Here is a 20,332-nt window from a genome sequence, read left to right as displayed (position 1 = left end):
AAAACAATTTTTGCTTTAATGTATCCATTTCTTATTTAGACTCATACATGTACTGAATCTGAGATGTATCCATGAACTTTAAAGTAATGCTTTGCTGGCACCATGTTGACAACACAAAAGTACTCCCAAACCATAACTATAATTTATCCATTTTTGTTGGAGAAATTAAGAGTGAACACAATGGCCTGGTAAGATGACTTGTGGGCCAGTACACTCAGTTGTTCTCAGGTGAGAGGGTAGATGTGAATTTCAGAGTTGAAAGCTTCTACCCATCTCTTCCCAGCTGCCGTTTTCCACATATGCAAATTTCAATACTGTCAGCTTAGATGTCCCAAGTGATTTTCAGCGTTTGGTTTTGCATAGAGGAATTCTGTGAAGTTGGAAGAGAGCAGTGCTCTGATGTCATAGACTACGAGAGTCTTTTCTAGAAGTAAGCTGCTCAGTGTCCAAACCTGACACTTACCTGCTTGCATCACCTTCTGGAGAACTTTGCTTATATGGTTAATTTTCCTCTGCTCTAGGCTCAACTTGTTCTGATACATTTTATACAGATATATTTTTGTGTCCACAGGATCTAACAGGTTAAATATAACTTCTGCTTTTACTATGCTTATTCATCTCATAGATTTACTACCTTTGATTCTCTTTGGTCAGTTTCTCTTAGTCTCTGCTTAGATACCTCCCTGGCAGTTCCTGTGGTTTCAAGTCATGTTTTTGTGGAACTCTAATTAGCTGCTGCTTATCATTTGCTGTAGAACTAGTTATGTATCTACCATTACTGTAATATTTTCCTACTTACTTGTTACTTCTCAGTGTGGTCAGTGTTTCTAAACTTTGGGGCGTGAGATTTATGCCACTTTCTTTTTCTGGAAGATAAGTTTTCAGTGGGAGATGTTAGGTTGACTGTATAGTTTTTGTTTTACTTTAACTCATTTTGCATTTACTTTCACATCTTTAATTAGTCTTTCCTTTCTAAAGCTTTGCATGCTTTTGATATTGCACAAAGGCTCTGCAGTTGCTCAGATCAGTTTTTCCTAGGCTTACAGGGTTAACATCTGTTTGATTTATTAAAAACATTTCTTACTAAAACTGCAATTTTGTGTTCCAGATTTCTTGGACAGATATAATCTAGGTTTGGTTTGTTGTTTTTTTTTTTTTCAAGTAGAGTGAGTTAATTTTAATTCCTGTCTCAGTTACACAGTTTCAGTTTCTGCACAGTTACCATCTTGGTCTCACAGTCTGAGCAGTGGACTCATGGTGGTTTCTTAATGTGATCTCAAAGTGCAAAACACGTGATGACACCAAAGGGGATTTACTTCAATCAGCAGTAAAACTTTATTGTTTGGCCATAAGAGGTAGTGTGAGAGGAGAATAAGGGAAAAGTAAAGTGAGGAGGGAAAAGAGAAAAAGGTCTGTAGCTACCAACAATGCGAGAGTCCCAAAGACATCTCTCTGGCCCCAGGGTCCAGTCTTGCTGGTGCTTCTGTTCTTTTCTTGTTCATGTAGCCTTCAGAGAGTTTTCACCTGTTGATAGGGAGACCTCTTTTATATGTGATTTCGCACCTGCTGATGACTGAACTCTGCCTCTCTCCACCCCTCAAGCCTCCCACAAGTAGTGCTTATACACATGCTGAAGGAAGAGTGACTGAGGTGTGGCCTGGGCCCAAGGTGTGGCTGGCCTCAGAGGCAGGTAGCCTGAGGCCAGCAGGTGTGTTTTGGTATTTAAATGACATTATAATAAGCAAAGTTCACTCGAGTTCATGGTTTCCTGAGCAATGCTAGGGGCATCAGTCTCTTGCGACAGCAGTTCCATTCTTTGTTCTGAGGCAATGGGCTTAGACAGCAGAAACATCCATCATAGGTGGCAGGAACAGACTGCTGGTACCAGACTGGTTTCTTCCCACGGACGCCTGCATCTATATCAGATTGCATTGTGCAGGATCAGTAACTTGCTATGGGGTAGGCTGCTGCAACACTCTTGTTAAGAGGCTAGACTGGACTTTCAGTCAAATCCATGAGGTAAGGGGGTCATGATGCCTGATGATAATGGTGAGACAGATAATACTCTTCAGACTGCTACTTACAACTTGGTCCTCATACCGAACGCTAAAAATAAATTGAAATGTTACTTGCCTCTGTTACATTACCTTTGTTACAGGATGTGAATGACACTTTCGAACTAAAAAGGCCATACCTCAAATTATGCCCATAAATCATGTGGAAGGAAGAGATGCATCACTTGGTAGAAGTGGTACACTGCACACAATCTGCAGTCCAGAACCGCTGTGGAGGTCCCTGGTACGATGAATCGGAGCCCAGCTCAGTCAGATGCCACTGTGTCAGCAATGCACACTTGTATTACTTGAAGATCCCTCGAACCAGGACTGCAAAACACATTCATACAATCAATAGATACATTTATGTGTATCTGACACTCATTAGTGTTCTGTGGCTAACAATCTTGCCTGAATCCAAGTATCTGTAAACAAAAGAGGGAACTTCCATATAATTAAAGAAAATAAATTAAAAAAAAAAATCAAGACCTGAAACAGTTTTGATTCTCAAGACTTTCAAATTACTGTGATAAGCAATCTTTCCAGTCTTCATTGCAATCATAACAATATTGACAAAGACATCGAACTGTCTTTAGAAGACAGAAAATCTAAGAAGGCCACTGCTCTTAGCAGGCTAGCATCCTTCCTTCCTGACCATCTGTGCTGCAGGGTGATCAGAGAGGAAATTGCTAGGCCAGAGGAGGTAGTGAGGACAGCGAGGACGGCTGAGGTTACAGAGTGTTCAGGGAATGATGATGCCTAAACTAAACATCAGTTCATTTTACTGATTGAAGAAAAGTTTTTTGAAAGATATGAATCATATGGAGTTTGAGTTATTTAATGGGTAAGAAATTTCCTAAGATATCATAGAATCATAGAATCAACCAGGTTGGAAGAGACCTCCAATATCATCCAGTCCAACCTATCACCCAGCCCTATCCAATCAACTAGACCATGGCACTAAGTGCCTCATCCAGTCTTTTCTTGAAGACCCTCAGGGATGGTGCCTCCACCACCTCCCTGGGCAGCCCATTCCAATGGGAAGTCACTCTCTCTGTGAAGAACTTCTTCCTAATATCCAGTCTATACCTACCCTGGTATAAGTGTGTATATATATATATTTCCATTTTGAACATAGCCTAAGAATGAATTATTCATGATCATCTACAACAAATAATGGAAGTTCTATTTTGATTCAGTATGCTTAAGCCTGAAATGCTGGTTAGTAGCTTATAAGGTAGGTGGCAAACCAAATGAGTTTACCAAGATTAGGAATTCCAAATTTATGGCATAACTAACTTTATGGTAAATAAATATTCTTCCTAAGTTTGTCTTTAAAGAGTTTATTTAATGCTTCACCTGAAGTGCATTTCTTCACAGTGCACTTCAGGGGCATTCTTAGACTTCATATATCTGCTGTAATGGTCTGTGTGCAGTACTGTCAAGTACCTTTACATAACCATGAAGGATGTTGGTTTTTTTCCTCTCATTCCAGCCACTAGTAATTTGTAAAACAATAATCAAGGTGAGTGATTTCCAGGTTACTCTTGAAGAAAAGCACTCAAAGGAGGTATTTTTGGAGCTAAAAGAAATTAATCTAATTAAAACAAAAGCAAAGAGAAGGATATCTGTGAAAGCACTCACTATCCCTTTGGAAGTTTTATTTTCAGAATATCTGACTAACTACTTTTCCTTCCAGCCTGCTATCACTTACAGAGACTGATTTCAACAAAAACTACTGCTGTCATCATTATTCTGAAATTTTAGTGTTTCCTGTGCAATGGCTCAGTTAATATCCTGTCTGTCATCTAGTTTCTCATCAGGGACCCATCAGACTGGCATCTCACTGTTAGCTTATTCATAAACTCTTGTACTGGCAAACCTACACAGACCAGTGTGTTGCTATGGTGGATGGTACAGACTAGATCAGATACTAGAAATTATGTAGTTGCTTTAATGTTCAGCTTAGACCACTGTATCCTACTTTAGAGCAAGCAGAACTTAACAGTTAAGATGGGTATCTCTAAAAGGCATGTATTGTGCAGCCAAGCCATAACTCTTACTCCAGCTAGTGGTGTTTTCCCTCTGCTTAACGACTCCATTGTTCATATGTTTGTGACTGCAGAGCTATTTAGGTTTCTGTACTATGGTTCATAGACAGCCTCAGTTTTACATTTTAAATGGTTCAGAGCTAACTCTAAACACAAATGGTTCTTCTGGTTGGTCTTTCGTGTTTCAGAGGACAGATCTTAACATCTTGTCATAGTTTTTTGTTCAAGAGTGTGACAGACTGAGATTATTCTGCATGACACCTTTTAAGGAAAGAGCAGTAAGATCATGAGGCTATCACTGAATTAGAGAAGAATACAGAACAGCTGTATTTAAAAATGTGCAGGAAAAGATACGGTATACATGAACCCTTAACACCTAATGCAGATTCAGGATACATAAGAATTCCCTCGAAACCTTCCCCCCAACCAAACCCACCAAAACTCCAGTGCTCATATTCTCCCATCCTCCATTGTCTCCCAGTAGGCCCAAACAGGCTGAAATTCTCTGCAGCTGTGGCCTTGAAGGCCACTTACTACAGGATACTCCTACATGGTTACCTAGATAAGAAATTCTCTGGAGAGCTGCAAAGGAAAAGGGAGGAAAGCGAACAAATCGACCTTGCTGCCCACTTATAAAGTGTTTGCAGGACAATGTGATTGAAGAACAAAAATTACAATATCTGGGGGCATCCTGTTCATCCCCTGGGATGGATCTTGCTCTCTGTAGTTTTCTCAGGGAACCTGGAATAACCTGGAAACCCTCAAACCACTACACAGCTCCAAGAACAGCAGTGAGGTTTTAAACACATGGCTCTTTCCCCTTCTGTTTTTTTTAAAGTCTTTTTCTCCATCTGCCATAGATTGTTGAGAAATCACATTGAATCACTTGCTTTGAGTATCTAATTCTACTTCATCAGAATGTGACCAAAGTATTCTTTAATTCAACCATGCAGTCCCAGATGTCACCATGAGATCGTTTGAGTAGCACAGAATCAAACTGTTAGTCATATTATTGCAAAGCATTTCTAGAGCTTTCATACTGTTGCATGTAGTCATACTTCCTAAGTCATCTTTTCCCTAAGTGAAGTATTGCATGTGTTAAGCACATTTACTTCTTGAGAATTGTTTCCTTTGTTCCTTTGAGAAAGAAGATGAAAAAGTTGGCATTAGTGGTTTCAGTTAACTTAGTTTTACTCTTGGGAAAAAAAATCCTCTACTTCACGGCTTAATGTTAGTGTCCATCTTAGCTGACATACACATGCAGCATTGAGCTGTGAGGACATAATGGCTTCATCCTGAGAAGCACAGAGCAGTCAGTTCTGCTTACTGGGGCACTGGATCATTGCTGCATCTGACTTCAGAGCAAGCAGCTGCTCCATTTGCTCAGGTAATACTGAACTGTTTTCCAGTATGTGCTCCAGTATCCATGCTAGTATCTAGTGCTTACCATTATGGCCTGACTTTGCTGCTGGAGAGTGTCATCTCTCTTTTAGTAAGAAGATTTCACAAGAATACATTTCAGTGACTGTCAGATGACCTCCACACCTTGAGGCCAACCAGTAAGAGAGGGGATTTGCTGATCTGGTGAGAACTGCATAACCTTGCTGCAGATAGTAGCCCTTAATGTTTTCTTGGACTTTCCTGCTTTGTGATTTGAAAAGCAGTGTATCTGTGCTCTCACCCCCACTCTTGATTGTGCAGCTGTTTTCTAACCCTCGTGGTTTGAGTAGGTGTTAAAACTGCCTAAATGTAAACCAGTTTCAACTAATTCCTGTAACACCTTCATAAGTCGGACTTTTCCTAAATACCTGGTTGGGTACCTGGTTCATGCAGTGAAGGTTAAATACATTCCCAGATTTGTGATAAGCTTGGTAGAGTCTTCTCTGGTTTTTGCTGCCCTCACTCCCTGTGTGGCTAAGTCAGGGTCAGATGGGAATTTTCTTTGTTTATCAACTTCCTGCTATTCTAGGAACCCATGACAATTATGGAGTTACTAACCAGTGATTATAATCCTCAGAGTATTGCTGCTCCCTCTCTTGCTGGTGTGGTCTTGGAAGAGGTAGGTGCAAACAATATTTGGTCTAGAAAACCCCATGACTGTAAAGTCTGCTCCATTTTTCATCTGTTAAATCCTTTTATAATTGCATATGTGTCATGTTTCATCAAAAAAGCAGTGATGCCTACTATGTCAAGTCCATCAGTATTGCCACACTGTAGAAAAAGAGTCACATTTGTACAGCTACTGTCAATCTGTCCTCTATATAAAATACAAGGGCAGCATTTTTATTCATTATATTAATTGCATTAATATTACAGTATTCATGGTATTAATACTACCAATAGTATAAGTAATATTAAAGTGCTGGAATTTTAGAAAGCTTTTAGCTTACTTTTAACCTTAAAAATGTTTGTGGTAAATCGTGCAAGTTCATGTTGTATATAGCAGTATAAATGCAAAGCCATACATGTATTTTGCCACTGCCACTGATTTATATCTGCTGATGGCCTGGATTACTCATTTCAGTTTAAATGGCTTCAAGCTGCACCAGGGAGGTTTAGGCTGCGTGTTAGGAAATATTTCTTCACTGAGAGGGCTATCAAACATTGGAATGGTCTGCCCAGGGCAGTGGTGAAGTCAGTGTCTCTGGAGATGTTTAAGCAGAAGGTGGCACTGGCACTTAGGAACATGGTTTAGTGTTGACCCTTCAATGCTGTGTCAAGGGTTGGAATGGATGATCTTTGAGATCTCTTCTAATTGGATGTATTCTGTGATTCTGTGAGTGAGTTTGCTACACCAAAGCTCTCAGGACAATAAACATATTAAAGACTTTACTTCCAGCATTTCTAGCTTGCTAGCACATTTTTATATTATACCATATCAGATTCATCTCAAATTTCTGCAGAGCAGCTATCTCTGAGAAGCAACTCTGTACCTGCAGTTGTGTGTTGGCCTTACATTTAATTTCATCTTTGATAAAATCTGTTTCATCTTGCATTTTGAACCCAGCGAAGTATATTTGCCACTTTTCTTCTGCTCTGGTGAGACCTCACTTGGAGTACTGTGTCCAGCTTTGGCGGCCTCAGTACAGGAAAGACATGGACCTGATGAAGTGGGTCCAGAGGAGGGCCACGGAAATGATCAGGGAGTTAGAGCACCTCTGCTACAAGGACAGGCTGAGGGACCTGGGGTTGTTCAACCTGGGGAGACCAAATAGTGGCCTTCCAGTACCTGAAGGGGGCCTGCAAGGAGGATGGAGAGAGACTGTTTACAAAAGCCTGTGGTGATAGGATGAGGAGCAAACATTTCAAACTAGAGAAGAGCAGATTTAGATTGGATATTAGGAACAAGTTCTTTACCATGAGGGTGGTGGAGTACTGGAGTAGGTTGCCCAGGGAGGTGGTTGAGGTCCTATCTCTGGAGATCTTTATAGTGAGGCTGGACAGGGCTCTGGGCAACCTGATCTAGTTGAGTCTCTGCTGACTGATAGGGGGGTTGGACTTGATGACCTTTAAAGGTCCCTTCCAACACAATCCATTCTATAATTCTATAATAAACAGAAACAATTTGTACATCAAAGGTGTTTGTCTTAACAAAATTCTGATACCTGGCCTTTCATTCAAGGTTTAGCAGCCGCTTCTGGCCTGTGCACTGCAATTGTGGTCACTGTGGTCTGTGTTTGTTCAGACTGCTGCTATTCCATGGAGTGGGATTTTAATTATGATAATTAAGTATGTCATGTGCTCCTGCCAATAAACCTAGGAGAAAGCAAAATGTAGTTAAACAATGGAACTATTGTGCATTTATACTGGCCTACAGGAGATTACATATGGACACTGAGATCATCCCATACTACTTGATCAGAGGTTAGACCTTGGGCATATTTATTTTTCAACTTGTTCTGCTTCTCTTAGCATTATTTATCAGCCAGATATCCTTTCCCCCCTTTTTAAAGGTCTCTCTCTCTCTCTCATGCTAGCAGGTTTAAAAAAATGCAACTTTTTAGTTTGTGTCACAAGTCACACCTCCCTCTGTTCGCTGGTAAAAGCATTGTTGGCAGAAACAAAATGATGTCATATACAGGAGATAGGAATTGCACATTTCCTAATAACCGCAGATTGAATGAAAGGCACTTGGAGAGGAGAGTGAAATGTGCTTAACCCTCATGGACTGTTTGTACATGCGATACTGAAAGAAGTCATGGTTGCTGTGAGGTGACAGTGCAGCAGCATATTCTTGAACAATGAAGACAAATGCTAGGTACAGTCAAGATGAGCCATGCAAATGGACAGGATATCTTTAGCTGTGCGTGTCTCACTAGTGACCCAGCTATGCTGCAGCTTTGGGCAATTCAGTTTGCTCTTATTCTTGAGGATATATTTGTAGATCCATAGAATGGTTTAGGTTGAAAAAGACCTTGACGATCATCTACTTCTAAACACTCTGCCATGAGCAAGGACACCTTCAACTAGATATATACCTTCTGTGATGGTCTTGTTTATTCCAATAGAAGTCAATATAAGCAGTAATGGTTGTGTGGTCAAATTGTGCTTTTAAGCAGTGTAAAATATCATAAACTGAGGATTAATTACTTCTGTGCTCTTCCTGAAGATTTTTTCTTGTCTAAACTTTAGATAGTTTTCAGTAATTCTGGTGGGTTTTGCATGCTTCCCATGGTGTTGGATGGGCTATTGACAGTTTTGATTTAGTTGTTGCTGAGAGAAGAAACCTAGCGAATATGTAGTTTAGACTCCGCATAGTAAATGGGAAGTTTAGACTGATCCCAGTATTAAAAGAGTGGATGAGGCATGAACAGATAGTCAGATAACCTCTATTGGTTTTCACACTAGCAATTCCTGGAAGAGCATTAACATGTATGTATGTATCTACCCTATGAGCAGGTGAAATTTGCTATTTCCATAGCTATGCATGTGGCTTCATATCTACAACTGAATATGAGCCAGCAGTGTGCTCAGGTGGCCGAGAAAGCCAATGGCATCCTGGCCTGTATTAAAAAAGCTGTGTCCAGCAGGAGGAGGGAGGTGATTATCCCCTTGTGCTCAGCTTTGGTGAGGCTACATTTCGAGTATTGTGTTCAGCTGTGGACACCACAATGCAAGAGAGATGTGGAGGTGCTGGAGCAGGCCTAGAGGCAATGAAGCTGGTGAAGGGCCTAGAGAATAAATCTTATGAGGAGTGACTGAGGGAGCTGGGGCTGCTTAGTTTGAAAAAGAGGAGGCTGAGGGGAGACGTCACTGCTATCTACAACTACCTGAGAGGACATTGTGGAGAGGCTGGTGCTGATCTCTTCTCACAGGTAGTTGGAGACAGAACAAGGGGGAATGGCCTCAAGATGAGACTGGGTAGGTTTAGATGAGCATTAGGAAATATGTTTTTCATGGAGAGAGTGGTCAGGCACTGGAATGAGCTGCCCAGGGAGGCGGTTGAGTCACTGCCCCTGAATGTGTTTAAGGGTCGTTTCGATGGGGTGCTTAGGGATATGGTTTAAGGTGAATCTTGTAGAGTAGGGTTATAGATTGGACTTTGTGATTCTGAGGGTCTTTTCCAACCTAGATGTTCTGTGATCTGTGAATTAATCATAGGCACCCACAAACCTGAAGTTTGGTTGTTTGTTTTTTTACAAATTGACTACTGAAACTCCTCCACCAAAATTAATTTAAAGACAGACATTAACTCCACCAGCAAAGGTGTTCTCTTTTAAAAGCTAACAAATCCCACAGTAGAAAACTGGCATAGGCAATGGTTGTAACTGTTGGTGTTTTCTTTCCCCAGGAGAGATATTTATTATTATGTGTATACCAACAAATTCAGTGATAGAATATTCTTGAATACTGCAGCTTAATATTATACGATCGATTGGATAGTGCTGGGTAATAGGTTGGACTGGATGATCTTGGAGGTATCTTCCAACCTGGCTGATTCTGTGAAGCTATGTGGTAATCTGTATGAGCACCTCAGACACTGAAGAAGAGTAAGGTCAGGAAGTTAGTATGCCAGGATCAGTCTGAATGTAGTATCTGACCAGTCTGTATGTAGTATCTGACAGCCAGGCTGGCTCTCTGTCTTACCATGGAAGACAGCATGGAGATGACTGTATCAAAGTCCTTCTAGGACTGTAACATGATCTGGTAGCAAACTGACAACACCATTTGGTCACATCCATGCTGGCAAGACCAAGCTCCTTCGTGGAATATCAGAATGATTTGCCACTGCAGAGATGTCACTTCACGCCGTGATACAATTTGCTTTTCTGTGAAGCAAATTATGTATCAAATTAACTTTTAAACTGCTTTTGAGTGTTTTGTATCTAGCAATTTTCTGGACAAGGTGTCATTTTTTATAAAAGTCCTGAAAGATATTCTACTCCTAGGGTGTGGTAGTACCAAGAGCAAGTAACATATCAATTGAGACAAGAGGCTCAGGTAATGGATTTAGATAGTCTTATGAGCATGTGAATCATGCACAAGTTGCAATGAATTAAAAAGCTTCACCACAGCAATGTAATAAACAACAATCTTTGAAAGGCCAAACCTAGAAATAGAATGCAGCCTGAGAAAGTGTGTCACTCACTAATTATGGAGAGACTGTCTCTTAAAGCCACAATTAGCTTTCTATTATTGGACTATTTTTAATTTTTCCTTCCCCAAGACAATTGAAGCTGCCCAAGTAACTTAAAGCATTTTTCATGTGTGATTTTACTAATGATGGAAACATTAGGGGAAACTTTTTTAGTGAAACTATTTGCTGGCCTGGTCTTCCAGCTGTGGGTGCATCATGGAATGTCAAGACCCCCTTGAGCCTGGTTTTGTACTGCAGCCAAAATGCTTTTCCTTGGTGCTCCCCTCCCAGTTGCAAGCCATTATGCAGCAGAGCTGCAACTGTTTCACTCTTTGTGGAATCATTCATAGCTGGGCAAATGAGGATAGTTTTGCATGGCTGCTGAAGTCTGTGTTACTAAAGTATGATTTAAAGCCTTTTCTTTAAGTCACATGTAGATATACATCTCATCATGGTTGAGTCACCATCCTTGGATATGTATAGAGGTCATTTAGATGTGATGTTAGGGGTGAACTTTGTAGACTAAGGTGAATGGTTGGACTTGATGATCCTGAGGGTCTTTTTCAGCCTGAATGATTCTTTGATATATTAAAGACATTTCATAACACATTATGTAAAGTTAAATTCTCCATGATGCTTTTCATGGTAAATGTGCATTCAGAATTCCTCTTCAATTTATATATTTGATATTTAATATACGAAGTAGGTAATATCTTAAGTATTAAAAAAACCCAAATAAACAAAAAACCACAAGTAAAATCTGACCCTTTTTTGTTCTAACCCATTTGTATTTCAGTAGCATAATCACATAGTAAACTATTTGACCTTTTGTAATTTAGCCATAGCTGCTTCCCTTTCTGGGTCAGGAAAGAATGTCTCTGCATTACTATTTGAAGAGGGACAAACGCAACTGCACATCTTGAAAAGACTTGCCAACACTGTCAGAGGCCCAGAGAGGGATTTATATTTGCACAGATGCAGAATAACACTGGAATACCATTGCTGTTCTCCCATGTCTCTGAAACACAGCTTCCTCGAGTAATAACATGTATGTTGAATGAAATGTTTTCTGCTGCTTGACAGCACATGCCTTGCCTCACTTATGCACTATTTTGGTGCTACAAAACTTCTGTATGCCAGCTTGAAGGAAATTGTTCCTAAAATGATGTGCAGCATAGGGTAGATTTTGACCTATATAGCTGGGAGTGAGAATTAGCTGGGATGATTTTGAATCCTTCCTCTGCAAAGTCATTGCAAGCTAGTTGATCTCTTCCCCTATCTGCAAGCCATTTGAATAGGACAGAATCCTTCTCTGTAATGTTCTGTTCAGCCTGTTACTTACATTTATGGCCACAATATATATCCTAGAACGTTTTTGTCTGTTTTAAGCAGAAACTGATGTGAAGAAAGAAATTGAAAACTTGTCCCTTTATTCAGCATACTATAGCTATATAGGTTTATTATTGTACTGATTTTAGGTACTAGAGGGGAAGCAGGAAGCCCCTCACTGCTCTTTTTCAGTTCTCCATGTGCTAGCAAGTACTGTAATGCACAAAGCAGTTTATAATTAGATACATGACTCACTTAATACTACTAACCTCAACTATGTCCTCAGAGGAAATTACTTTTTCATACCCTTTAGTTCCATTCTGTTTTGTATTAATGGCCCAATCTTTTTCTCTTGTGTTTCTCCTTCCAGAACTCCTGAGATGATGTCAAGAACTGTCTTCTTGCAGGTGTGAGGGAGAAGACAAGTCAGAATATAGCCCTCACAAATACTCTTCTGACTGTGCCTGTTTCCAGGAAAAAAGACAAAGCAGAAACAGCAGCTGCCATAACTTCACTTTGTCTCCACAAAATACATAGAAAACAATTGCACAAGAATATAGCCTGAATTCAGTTAAATAAACTTTGATAGATCTCCTTACTTTCTGAGACCTGTCCTGTCAAGTCAGTTCCTGATTACATGAGAATAAGCTTCTGTGGACAATTAAGCAAGTGGCTTTAAAAGAATACTGGAGAAGTAGCAGATGGTGAAGCACACAGACATCTTTGGTTCAGGGATGGAGTGAATGCTGAGTTGAGTTTCACATGATTTGGCTTTCTGGTGTCCACTGGAGTGATGATCATCCACCGAGCAATGAAGATTAAAAATTAATTTCCTAATTTATAAATCCATTATCTGCTTCATGTTCCTATTGGGAGGATATCAAAGAAAACGAGGCAATGGAGATCAAAGATAAGAACAGGTAAAAAAAATTAACTACTGAAATAGTTTTCTGATAGGCTGACAAGTTCTTGCTGAAACTCCCACAATCAGTAAGAAAAAGCTGGAGTCTGAAACTTGCCTAGTGTTTGCACAATATTGGTACTTTTAAAGGTGAAACCTGTTTCTTATGTTGCAGATTCATGCACAGGTGCCAGGCTCTGCTGCATTTACTTAATAATTATCTCTGAAATTAATGAGTGCTGCTTGAAAAAATTAATCACTCCTTTGAGGAATGGATTCATACTCTAACTTTCCCTTTACTTGTACAGCCTACTTTCACTATATGCCTTTTTTTTTCCAGTAAGTGAAAGAGATTTTTTTTCTACACTTGCCTGACTTTGAATTGAAGGCACTGTTTTACTGAAAGAATGTATAATCTCACTAACAGCTAAGAAGCAAAGCAAGTTCCTTGTACAAATAGTGTCTAAACAAATCTCATGAGATAAGTTCCTTGTACAAATAGTGTCTAAACAAATCTCATGAGATAAGTGTTTATTTGGAAGTTAGGCTGTAATTAGAAGTGTTCTCCGTTCTCAGTGCACCTGCAGGAAGATTGCAGGTTGCAAGACTGAGGATGGTGGAGGCTGCAGAGTGCCAATTGATGTGCAGCTCTGTAACCTACAGCCTCTCTCTTTTTACTGTATGTTGAGAAGTTGAGCCATGCATAGTCTTAGAAAGCTCTTGGGAACAGCTGATTATTTTCAGGGTCCATTCCACTGGCTTCCTATGTAATTTTGTGGAATTTCATGTATTTCTATTGCAAGGTGACTGTGGGATAGAGAAGTTTGAAGTTTGTGCCTCTCTTCTAGATTAACTAGGCTTTCCTAATGCACATTTTGTACATCTGGGAACCTCTGGGTTACACTTGGAAACCTCTCTAAGAAGTTATTTGTGCAGAAGCTCTTCCATAATCCTGTAAAACATGAAGTTATCTTGTAAAGACCTAGTGTAATAGTCAACTTAGTTTGCACCAAGGGCTGAAATGAAACCAGAAAAGAAACTACTGAACTGAAAGGGACAAGAGATGGAAAATATGGATTGTCCTAGATTGAGCTGCAGGGCCAGTAGTCAAGATGGGGACTGTACATTGGACAGAGTAGGGAGTGAATAAATCAGGGTTGTAGCCAAGGAGACTACAAGCTGACTAGACTTGACTTTTACATGTGGATGGCTCAATCAGTGATTGTTATTCATGGAGCAAACAATTTAAATTTGTTTCAATATTGAGATTCTTGGATAATACTAAATGATGTACCTTATTCCACCAAGATCAGAAATGACAGCTATGCTGTTGTGCCAGTTATGTGGTGATTTTTTGGCTCCTTTGGTTCCATGCAGTGTATATTTTTTTTAATGAAAGTCTTATTTAAATGGAATTTCCATTAGACTATGTAGTGGTATTTCAGAATCCTCATTAGATCTGTTTTTAATGTCAGTATCAATCAATTATAAAACTTTACAGATCTCAAAGATTGCTACAGAAATTTACCTAGACTTCAACATCATAGTGATATTGAGCCTAGCTAAATTTAATGGTGTTCAAGTGTAAATTTTCAAATCGGTGTCCAAAATTAGGGGTTTAGATGCCTGACCTGAAGCTTAGCATTAGCAGACCTTTGTGCCTGTGCAGTGTAACACCAAACTGTTTTGCTTCACAAATTTTGGTGTATGCCCTTCCTCCAGTAAATCATCATTCCACTGCAAATAGATGCTTTCTAGGGCAGAGGCAGGCTTTTATGCCTTTTATTTTTCTGTAAACTGTCTGTAATGACAAGACTATGTTCCCAATTGAAGCTTCATGGAGCTTGTGCAATGTACATATATAATGACAGCAGCTAAAGTACAGACTTGCAGTCCGGGTTTTGACTTAACTTTTAATTATATGTATCTGCTACTATTATTTAATGGCAATAGGTATGCAGTTCCCTCAACTTCCCATCCTCATTCCTCTCTATCAACACAGAGGTGGAATACAGATATTTAAGACAGAAAAGCCTTTGGAGCTAATTAACAAGAACTTCTTTTCCAGAATAGCTTCACTGATTGCACTGTGGATCTTAATTTTTAAAACACATGCTGCTGTTAATCTGATCATTATGCATATACAAAAAAATTAGGGTACTAAAGTACTTTAAACTGGTCCATGACTAAGTGACTGCACTGCAGCACTTGCAGTGCTGATGCTCAGGTGGGATACAGTCATGCTACAACTTTAGTTATCACAACCCATCAGCTGCTGCAAATGTGTTTGGTTTTTTTTTCAGTGTGACTACTTCTGTTCAAGACAGGCACAAGCAGGCTAATTGAAGACAAGTTAACACAGGTTTAGTTAACATTGCATTTCAATCTTATGCATATTTCATTACTTTGCATAGATTACAATAGACATTACATCTAATCAACTCTGTAAGTGTATATGTGTAAGTATATATGCATTAGAAATAAGCATATGCTCCATTGTACATTTAAAATTCTGCTCTGTGGCCCATACAGGTCCTGTTTCCGGTCTCATTTTTCTTAACTTTTGCATAAAACTCCCTTTATTTTCACACTTCTCGGTTCTTTTATGTCCAAATATAGAGAGGTAACCCAGGGGCACACCAAATCTGTTTTGTCACACTAACAAAGATGTAAGCAGTGATGATGGCATTTTGAAATATTTCCCCACTCCCTGCTAGTGGAAGTTTTACCATGCACTTCACTGGAAACCGTTAAGACATCTTCATGTCTTGCTGAAGGTACAGGCTGGCACACTGTCTGTACTGAACGTGTCACAGCTGTCTTGTGCTATGTATCTCAACTCTGTCAAAATGAGCCAGATTAACTCAAACAATTCAAATAGTATGGATTTGCTAAGCTGAATAATACCACCTGAATTGGAGTAAGGGGCAAGTAAGAAATTCCACTAGTAAACTGGAGAGCAAAATGGGGTAGGTGTGCAGGAGGCTGATCTCTTATCACATGCTACTTTCTGTAGGACAGGAGATGAAAACACAGCTTCTGAGTCCCAATGAATGATTCTTAAAACTTCTGCGTATAAGCCAATGTTTGGAGCACTATTCACTTGCAGCTATTACAGTTGTGTGACTGAACCTGTCATGTAACCCAGCAATACCTTTCACTTCTGTCTTCCTAGAAGAGGATGTCCTGTGTTGTTTCTTCCCCTTTTCCTCCCTTTGTCTTGCTAGGCCTTACAACCATGTTTCTTCTGTGTGTTTCTTTCCTTCTGTTGTCAGAAAGATAAATGATGGCTTTTATTACTGTAAGAAAACCAGTTATGAAGGCAGAATGGATACACATCTGAAAGGATATTACTGGATATAATCTACTCAAATGTAATACTCGGTAGGGGTGCGTGAAGTTGTAGCTTTTAATAATTCAAGAAAAATACATGTTTTGTATTTTATCCTATTTGGTATTCTAATTCTCTCCATATCCATAGGGCTTTGTTCACTGATGTCCAGAAAATAGGAAACTTTGCAGTGTGATTAGATGAAATATTCAGAATTAAGAGGGATGGAGAAATACTTTCTAAAACGTGTAATGTCTGTATAATTTGGATCTGCTGATCTCAGTCATTAAGTGGATTTTCCTCACTTTTGTAGAAATAGCTTTATTAAGTACTCTGAAAGAAAAATATCTTATGGTATCATGGGAAAAAAAACACCTTTTGTAAGAGGATTACCATGTGTCCTAAATGGAGGTAGAAAACCTAGGCCTGTACTCATTATGGTATTTAGGAACCTCCATTAAGCACTGAAATAAATTTGCAAGTTTAGATTCTGCTTTTTTGACATTTCAAGGTTAAAGTAGGCATTCTAAACCAGGTCCTTTTATTGGCACCAAAGGTAAAAAAAACACCATCAATAATTTAACGTATTGCTTATTAAAAATGCATGCCAACACCAGGCACTAGCACAGATCAGGGGTTGTCCTGCTGGAAAGCAGCTCCAAAGAAAAAAGACCTAGGTGACCTGATGATCTCTGGAGGTCCTTTCTATGATTTTTGCAAAACTGTAGCCCCCCTATTAAAGTTCTCTAACTAGAAGCTGAGGAGATGATATTTATCAGTGTTTTGGTTAATTTTTTTGCATAATGTGGAATGCCAAGCCTTTTATATTGGTTATTTGTAGCATCTGGAATAGAAACCCCTGTGATTCTTAGATATTTTTGGAATAATGGTTACTGTAGTTACAAGGTAAAGCTTAGGTGCTCTTTTAAGGATATAATTTGAAGTAGCCTTTTCCTAGAGATAGATCTAAGAGGAAATTTTACTTTAGCATTTCAGAAGATGCTGAAATGTTATCTGTGCCTTCTTGCTTAAATCTTCATTTGAATACAATGAACTGAAACAAGTTTTATATGTCTTTAAAATACTTTCCCCTAGCATTTTCTTAGTGCCATCAAGGAACTGAGCTGAATGTTAAAGATGTGATGGTTTGGGTGTTACCCACCCCACCTCCTCCACTTAAGAAAATCACTCAGACTAAACTCAGCAGCTGGAAATTAAATAATGGAGCTGTATTTACAGCTTAGCACAATATACAAGCAGATATTTACAATATATACAGCTACATACAGAAATATACAAGTTTTAAAAAGTAATACAGAAACACAACAGCCCTCCCAGAAACCAGTCTCCAGGAGGGGCTCCCAACTGCCCTTCCACCTACCTTCTGCGCCTCTACCTCATCCCAGACTTTGCCTTATGTTCAAGGTGAGTTTGGAGAATGGGCCAGGGAGGTTAGGAAGCAGAGGTTAGACAGCAGGTTAGAGAGAGAAGGGAGGCAGCCAAAGCACAACTGTGTTATCTATGTATTCTTTGTATTCTTATTTTTATGCATCTCAGCAAGCCTATGAGTGAAGTAGGTATCACCATTGTTTCCTTTTCACAGCCTATAACCTAATTCCTCTCACTAAAATACCCCAGCTAGGCTCAAACTAGCACAAAAGCAAATACTGAGAGATCTCAATTATTAATGGAAATAAATGGCTTTTCCTGGCTTCTCTGACCTTAAATGTCATGGTTTTAGTAGTAATCCAAAAGTATCCTGTTCTTTTTATATTTGACACTTAAAAACACAACTAGCAAAAGGAGTAAGATAATACTTTCCTCCAGTTCTTTAATATTTGACTAAACCATGATCATATGGATACTTTGCATAGAAGCTGCCTACAACAGTTTATGTGATGACTGCCAAGTAGGAGAATTGATTTTAAACTCACTGCACCAATCTATAATAAAATAGATTCAGTGGATTAAATTGTGTGGTTTTAGGACAAAATAGATAATTTGTTTGAATCAAATCACAGGGCAGATGGGTCATTTGTACTAGCTCAGACTATGTCCATTTCAGTAATTCTTTTTAATGAAAAAATAAGCTTTCTGTGAATGGAGCTATTCAAGTAGAATAGAAACTCATCAGTAAAGGGTGGCTTTCCAGTGACTACCACATTTATCATCAGCAAATGGTATGATTGAGAATAAGCATTTTGGAAAGGCATTAGTAAGCAAGGACAAAGCAAGTTCCTGGGCAGTGACTACAGACCAACACAATGTGTCATCTCCAACTCATATGAAGTGTATACAGTGTAATATTTAGAATGGCTGTTAAATCAATTCCTTGAAGTGTTTCTAAGAATGAAGTTAAATGCTTACCATGTCATACGAAGTTTTGTTCCCATGTTTGGCACACTGTCTCAAACCTACACATAGTTGTTGAGTCACTGCTATCTGCCTGCCGGCACTGCGGAATGTTATTTGCTGCACCAGAAACTGATGTACTGCAGGGAGTTTCCTCTTGCATTAAGGACCTAATAATGTTTATTTCTTATCACAGCACACACTCCTTTTGGAGACTCCACTCTATCCTAAGCACAGTGATAAGGAAAGAAGGGGCTTGAATCCATCTCTTTCTGCTACCGCACACTTATTTTAAACAATCGGAGATACAGTTCCCCAACACAAAGTTATCTCTGTTCAAGGAAATGTCACTACGAAAATGGTTTTCAATTCATTTTAGAAGGACACTTTAATATTGCAGAGACATTTAACATTTTTATAATTGCACATTCCTTCTTGTAAAGGTTATAGGATGTCATTCTGAAACAAACAGAATGCTTTTTTTATAGCCACAGGAGAGTTCTCTGTATGCATTTTGAAATCTAAATGCTCTTCTGCTTGGAAAGATGGTTATAAAAATGTTATCTGAATGTCTAGGTTTCACTTAAAAATTCTCAAGCAGTCCCAGTTATTTTAGTTACAAATGATAATTTTTTTTTCTAGCTGCCATGGCAAACAAAATCTCACCTGGCCAGGTCAGATTTTTCTTTTCTTTTTTACATTTATAGTAGTTCTACATGAGAAATATGTATGTGATACCTTTAACTTCAGTAGGATTATAAAGTTTCCATAGTTCTGTTTTCCAAAGGAGCAAGGAGGATTAAAAATAAGAAAATTTGGGTAGTGGTTTTTTTTTGTTGCAATTATCTACAGACTGGAACATGTACTCCTTTTTTGTCAGACAGTGTGATTTCTACATAGTCACTTTTCTGAGATATTTATGCAATGAGTTAAAAAATTGAAAGTTTACAAAGGTCACTGCCATAAGCTGTAGAAATAAAGGAGTTTGTTAATGGATAATGGGACATGATTGGAAATGATTACTGTGAGGGTGGTGGAATACTGGAACAGGTTGCCCAGGGAGGTGGTGGAGACTCCATCTCTTGAGATATTCAAGATCAGGCTATTCAACCTCATCTTGTTGGGGATGTCCCTTACTGCAGGACGATTGGACTAGGTGACCTTTAGAGGTCGCTTCCAAAACAATGCATTCTATGAGTCTATATGCATAGATCACCATCACAAAAATATAATATTCTGATTTCCTTGACAGATGAATGGCCAAGATGTTGCTGATAGAAGTCAGTATTGCAGTTAATAATGTAGGAGTATTTACACTCCAACTGAGTTTCCACAAAGAAGTTTCTACTGAAACTGTACTTAGAATACTTCTGCTGTACATTTCTGTGGAGTTTGAGAAGAGCTCATTTCCCCCCCCATTCTTTGGATCTAGTATCAGTGTTCATTGTCCATATTTTTGTTACTGAAATCCATGCTTTCTCTTGTTAGGCTATGCCATCCAACTAGTAATGTGAAATGTTGGCATCACAGAAGCCAGTGGGAGTCTTGCTTATTAGCATCAATAGCAACATCTAGCCAATAAATTAATTGAGAGGGGGGCTCCAGGGAAGGGATCAGAACTCTAAGGGTAAGTGGCACAGCACTGCTCACATCTAAAAATTGGTCTTTGTTGCTAAACCAAAATGTCCTTGTCCACTCTGCCACTTCTACTACAGAGGTCACATATTGGAAGCTGTG

General features: G+C 39.1%; 1 protein-coding gene and 1 long non-coding RNA gene across 6 annotated transcripts in view; one reads left to right on the top strand and one right to left on the bottom strand.

Moving 5' to 3' along the window:
* The window catches only part of SACS (sacsin molecular chaperone), a 68,316-nt gene that overhangs the window by 8,720 nt on the left and 39,264 nt on the right, over window positions 1-20,332 (top strand). The window contains exons 2-3 of one of the 3 annotated variants that reach the window (XR_010308544.1): window positions 12,382-12,931; window positions 20,084-20,222. Coding sequence is in view for 1 of the 3 variants with exons in the window: in XM_064171903.1 (XP_064027973.1) it covers window positions 12,909-12,931 (23 nt within the window). In the remaining 2 variants the exon portion in view is untranslated. Of the gene's footprint in view, window positions 1-12,381; window positions 12,932-20,083; window positions 20,223-20,332 lie in introns of those variants that run through there. The other 2 variants (XR_010308543.1, XM_064171903.1) reach the window with 2 other exon arrangements.
* LOC135190506 (uncharacterized) lies at window positions 1,333-16,270 on the bottom strand. Of its 3 annotated transcripts, XR_010308548.1 has the most exons (5): window positions 16,067-16,270; window positions 12,281-12,877; window positions 7,711-7,861; window positions 2,195-2,384; window positions 1,333-2,106 (listed from the first exon to the last, which is right to left on the bottom strand). It is a non-coding gene; the product is annotated as an uncharacterized LOC135190506 (long non-coding RNA). The 3 variants fall into 3 exon arrangements; XR_010308547.1 differs by having other exon boundaries at window positions 1,333-2,384; XR_010308546.1 differs by lacking the exons at window positions 1,333-2,106; window positions 2,195-2,384; window positions 7,711-7,861 and having other exon boundaries at window positions 12,093-12,877.

Source organism: Pogoniulus pusillus, chromosome 3, assembly GCF_015220805.1.
Source record: "Pogoniulus pusillus isolate bPogPus1 chromosome 3, bPogPus1.pri, whole genome shotgun sequence".
In the NCBI taxonomy this organism is placed as follows: domain Eukaryota; kingdom Metazoa; phylum Chordata; class Aves; order Piciformes; family Lybiidae; genus Pogoniulus; species Pogoniulus pusillus.
Note: the sequence above shows the minus strand (reverse complement) of the source record. Positions and strands in the feature narration are given on the sequence as shown.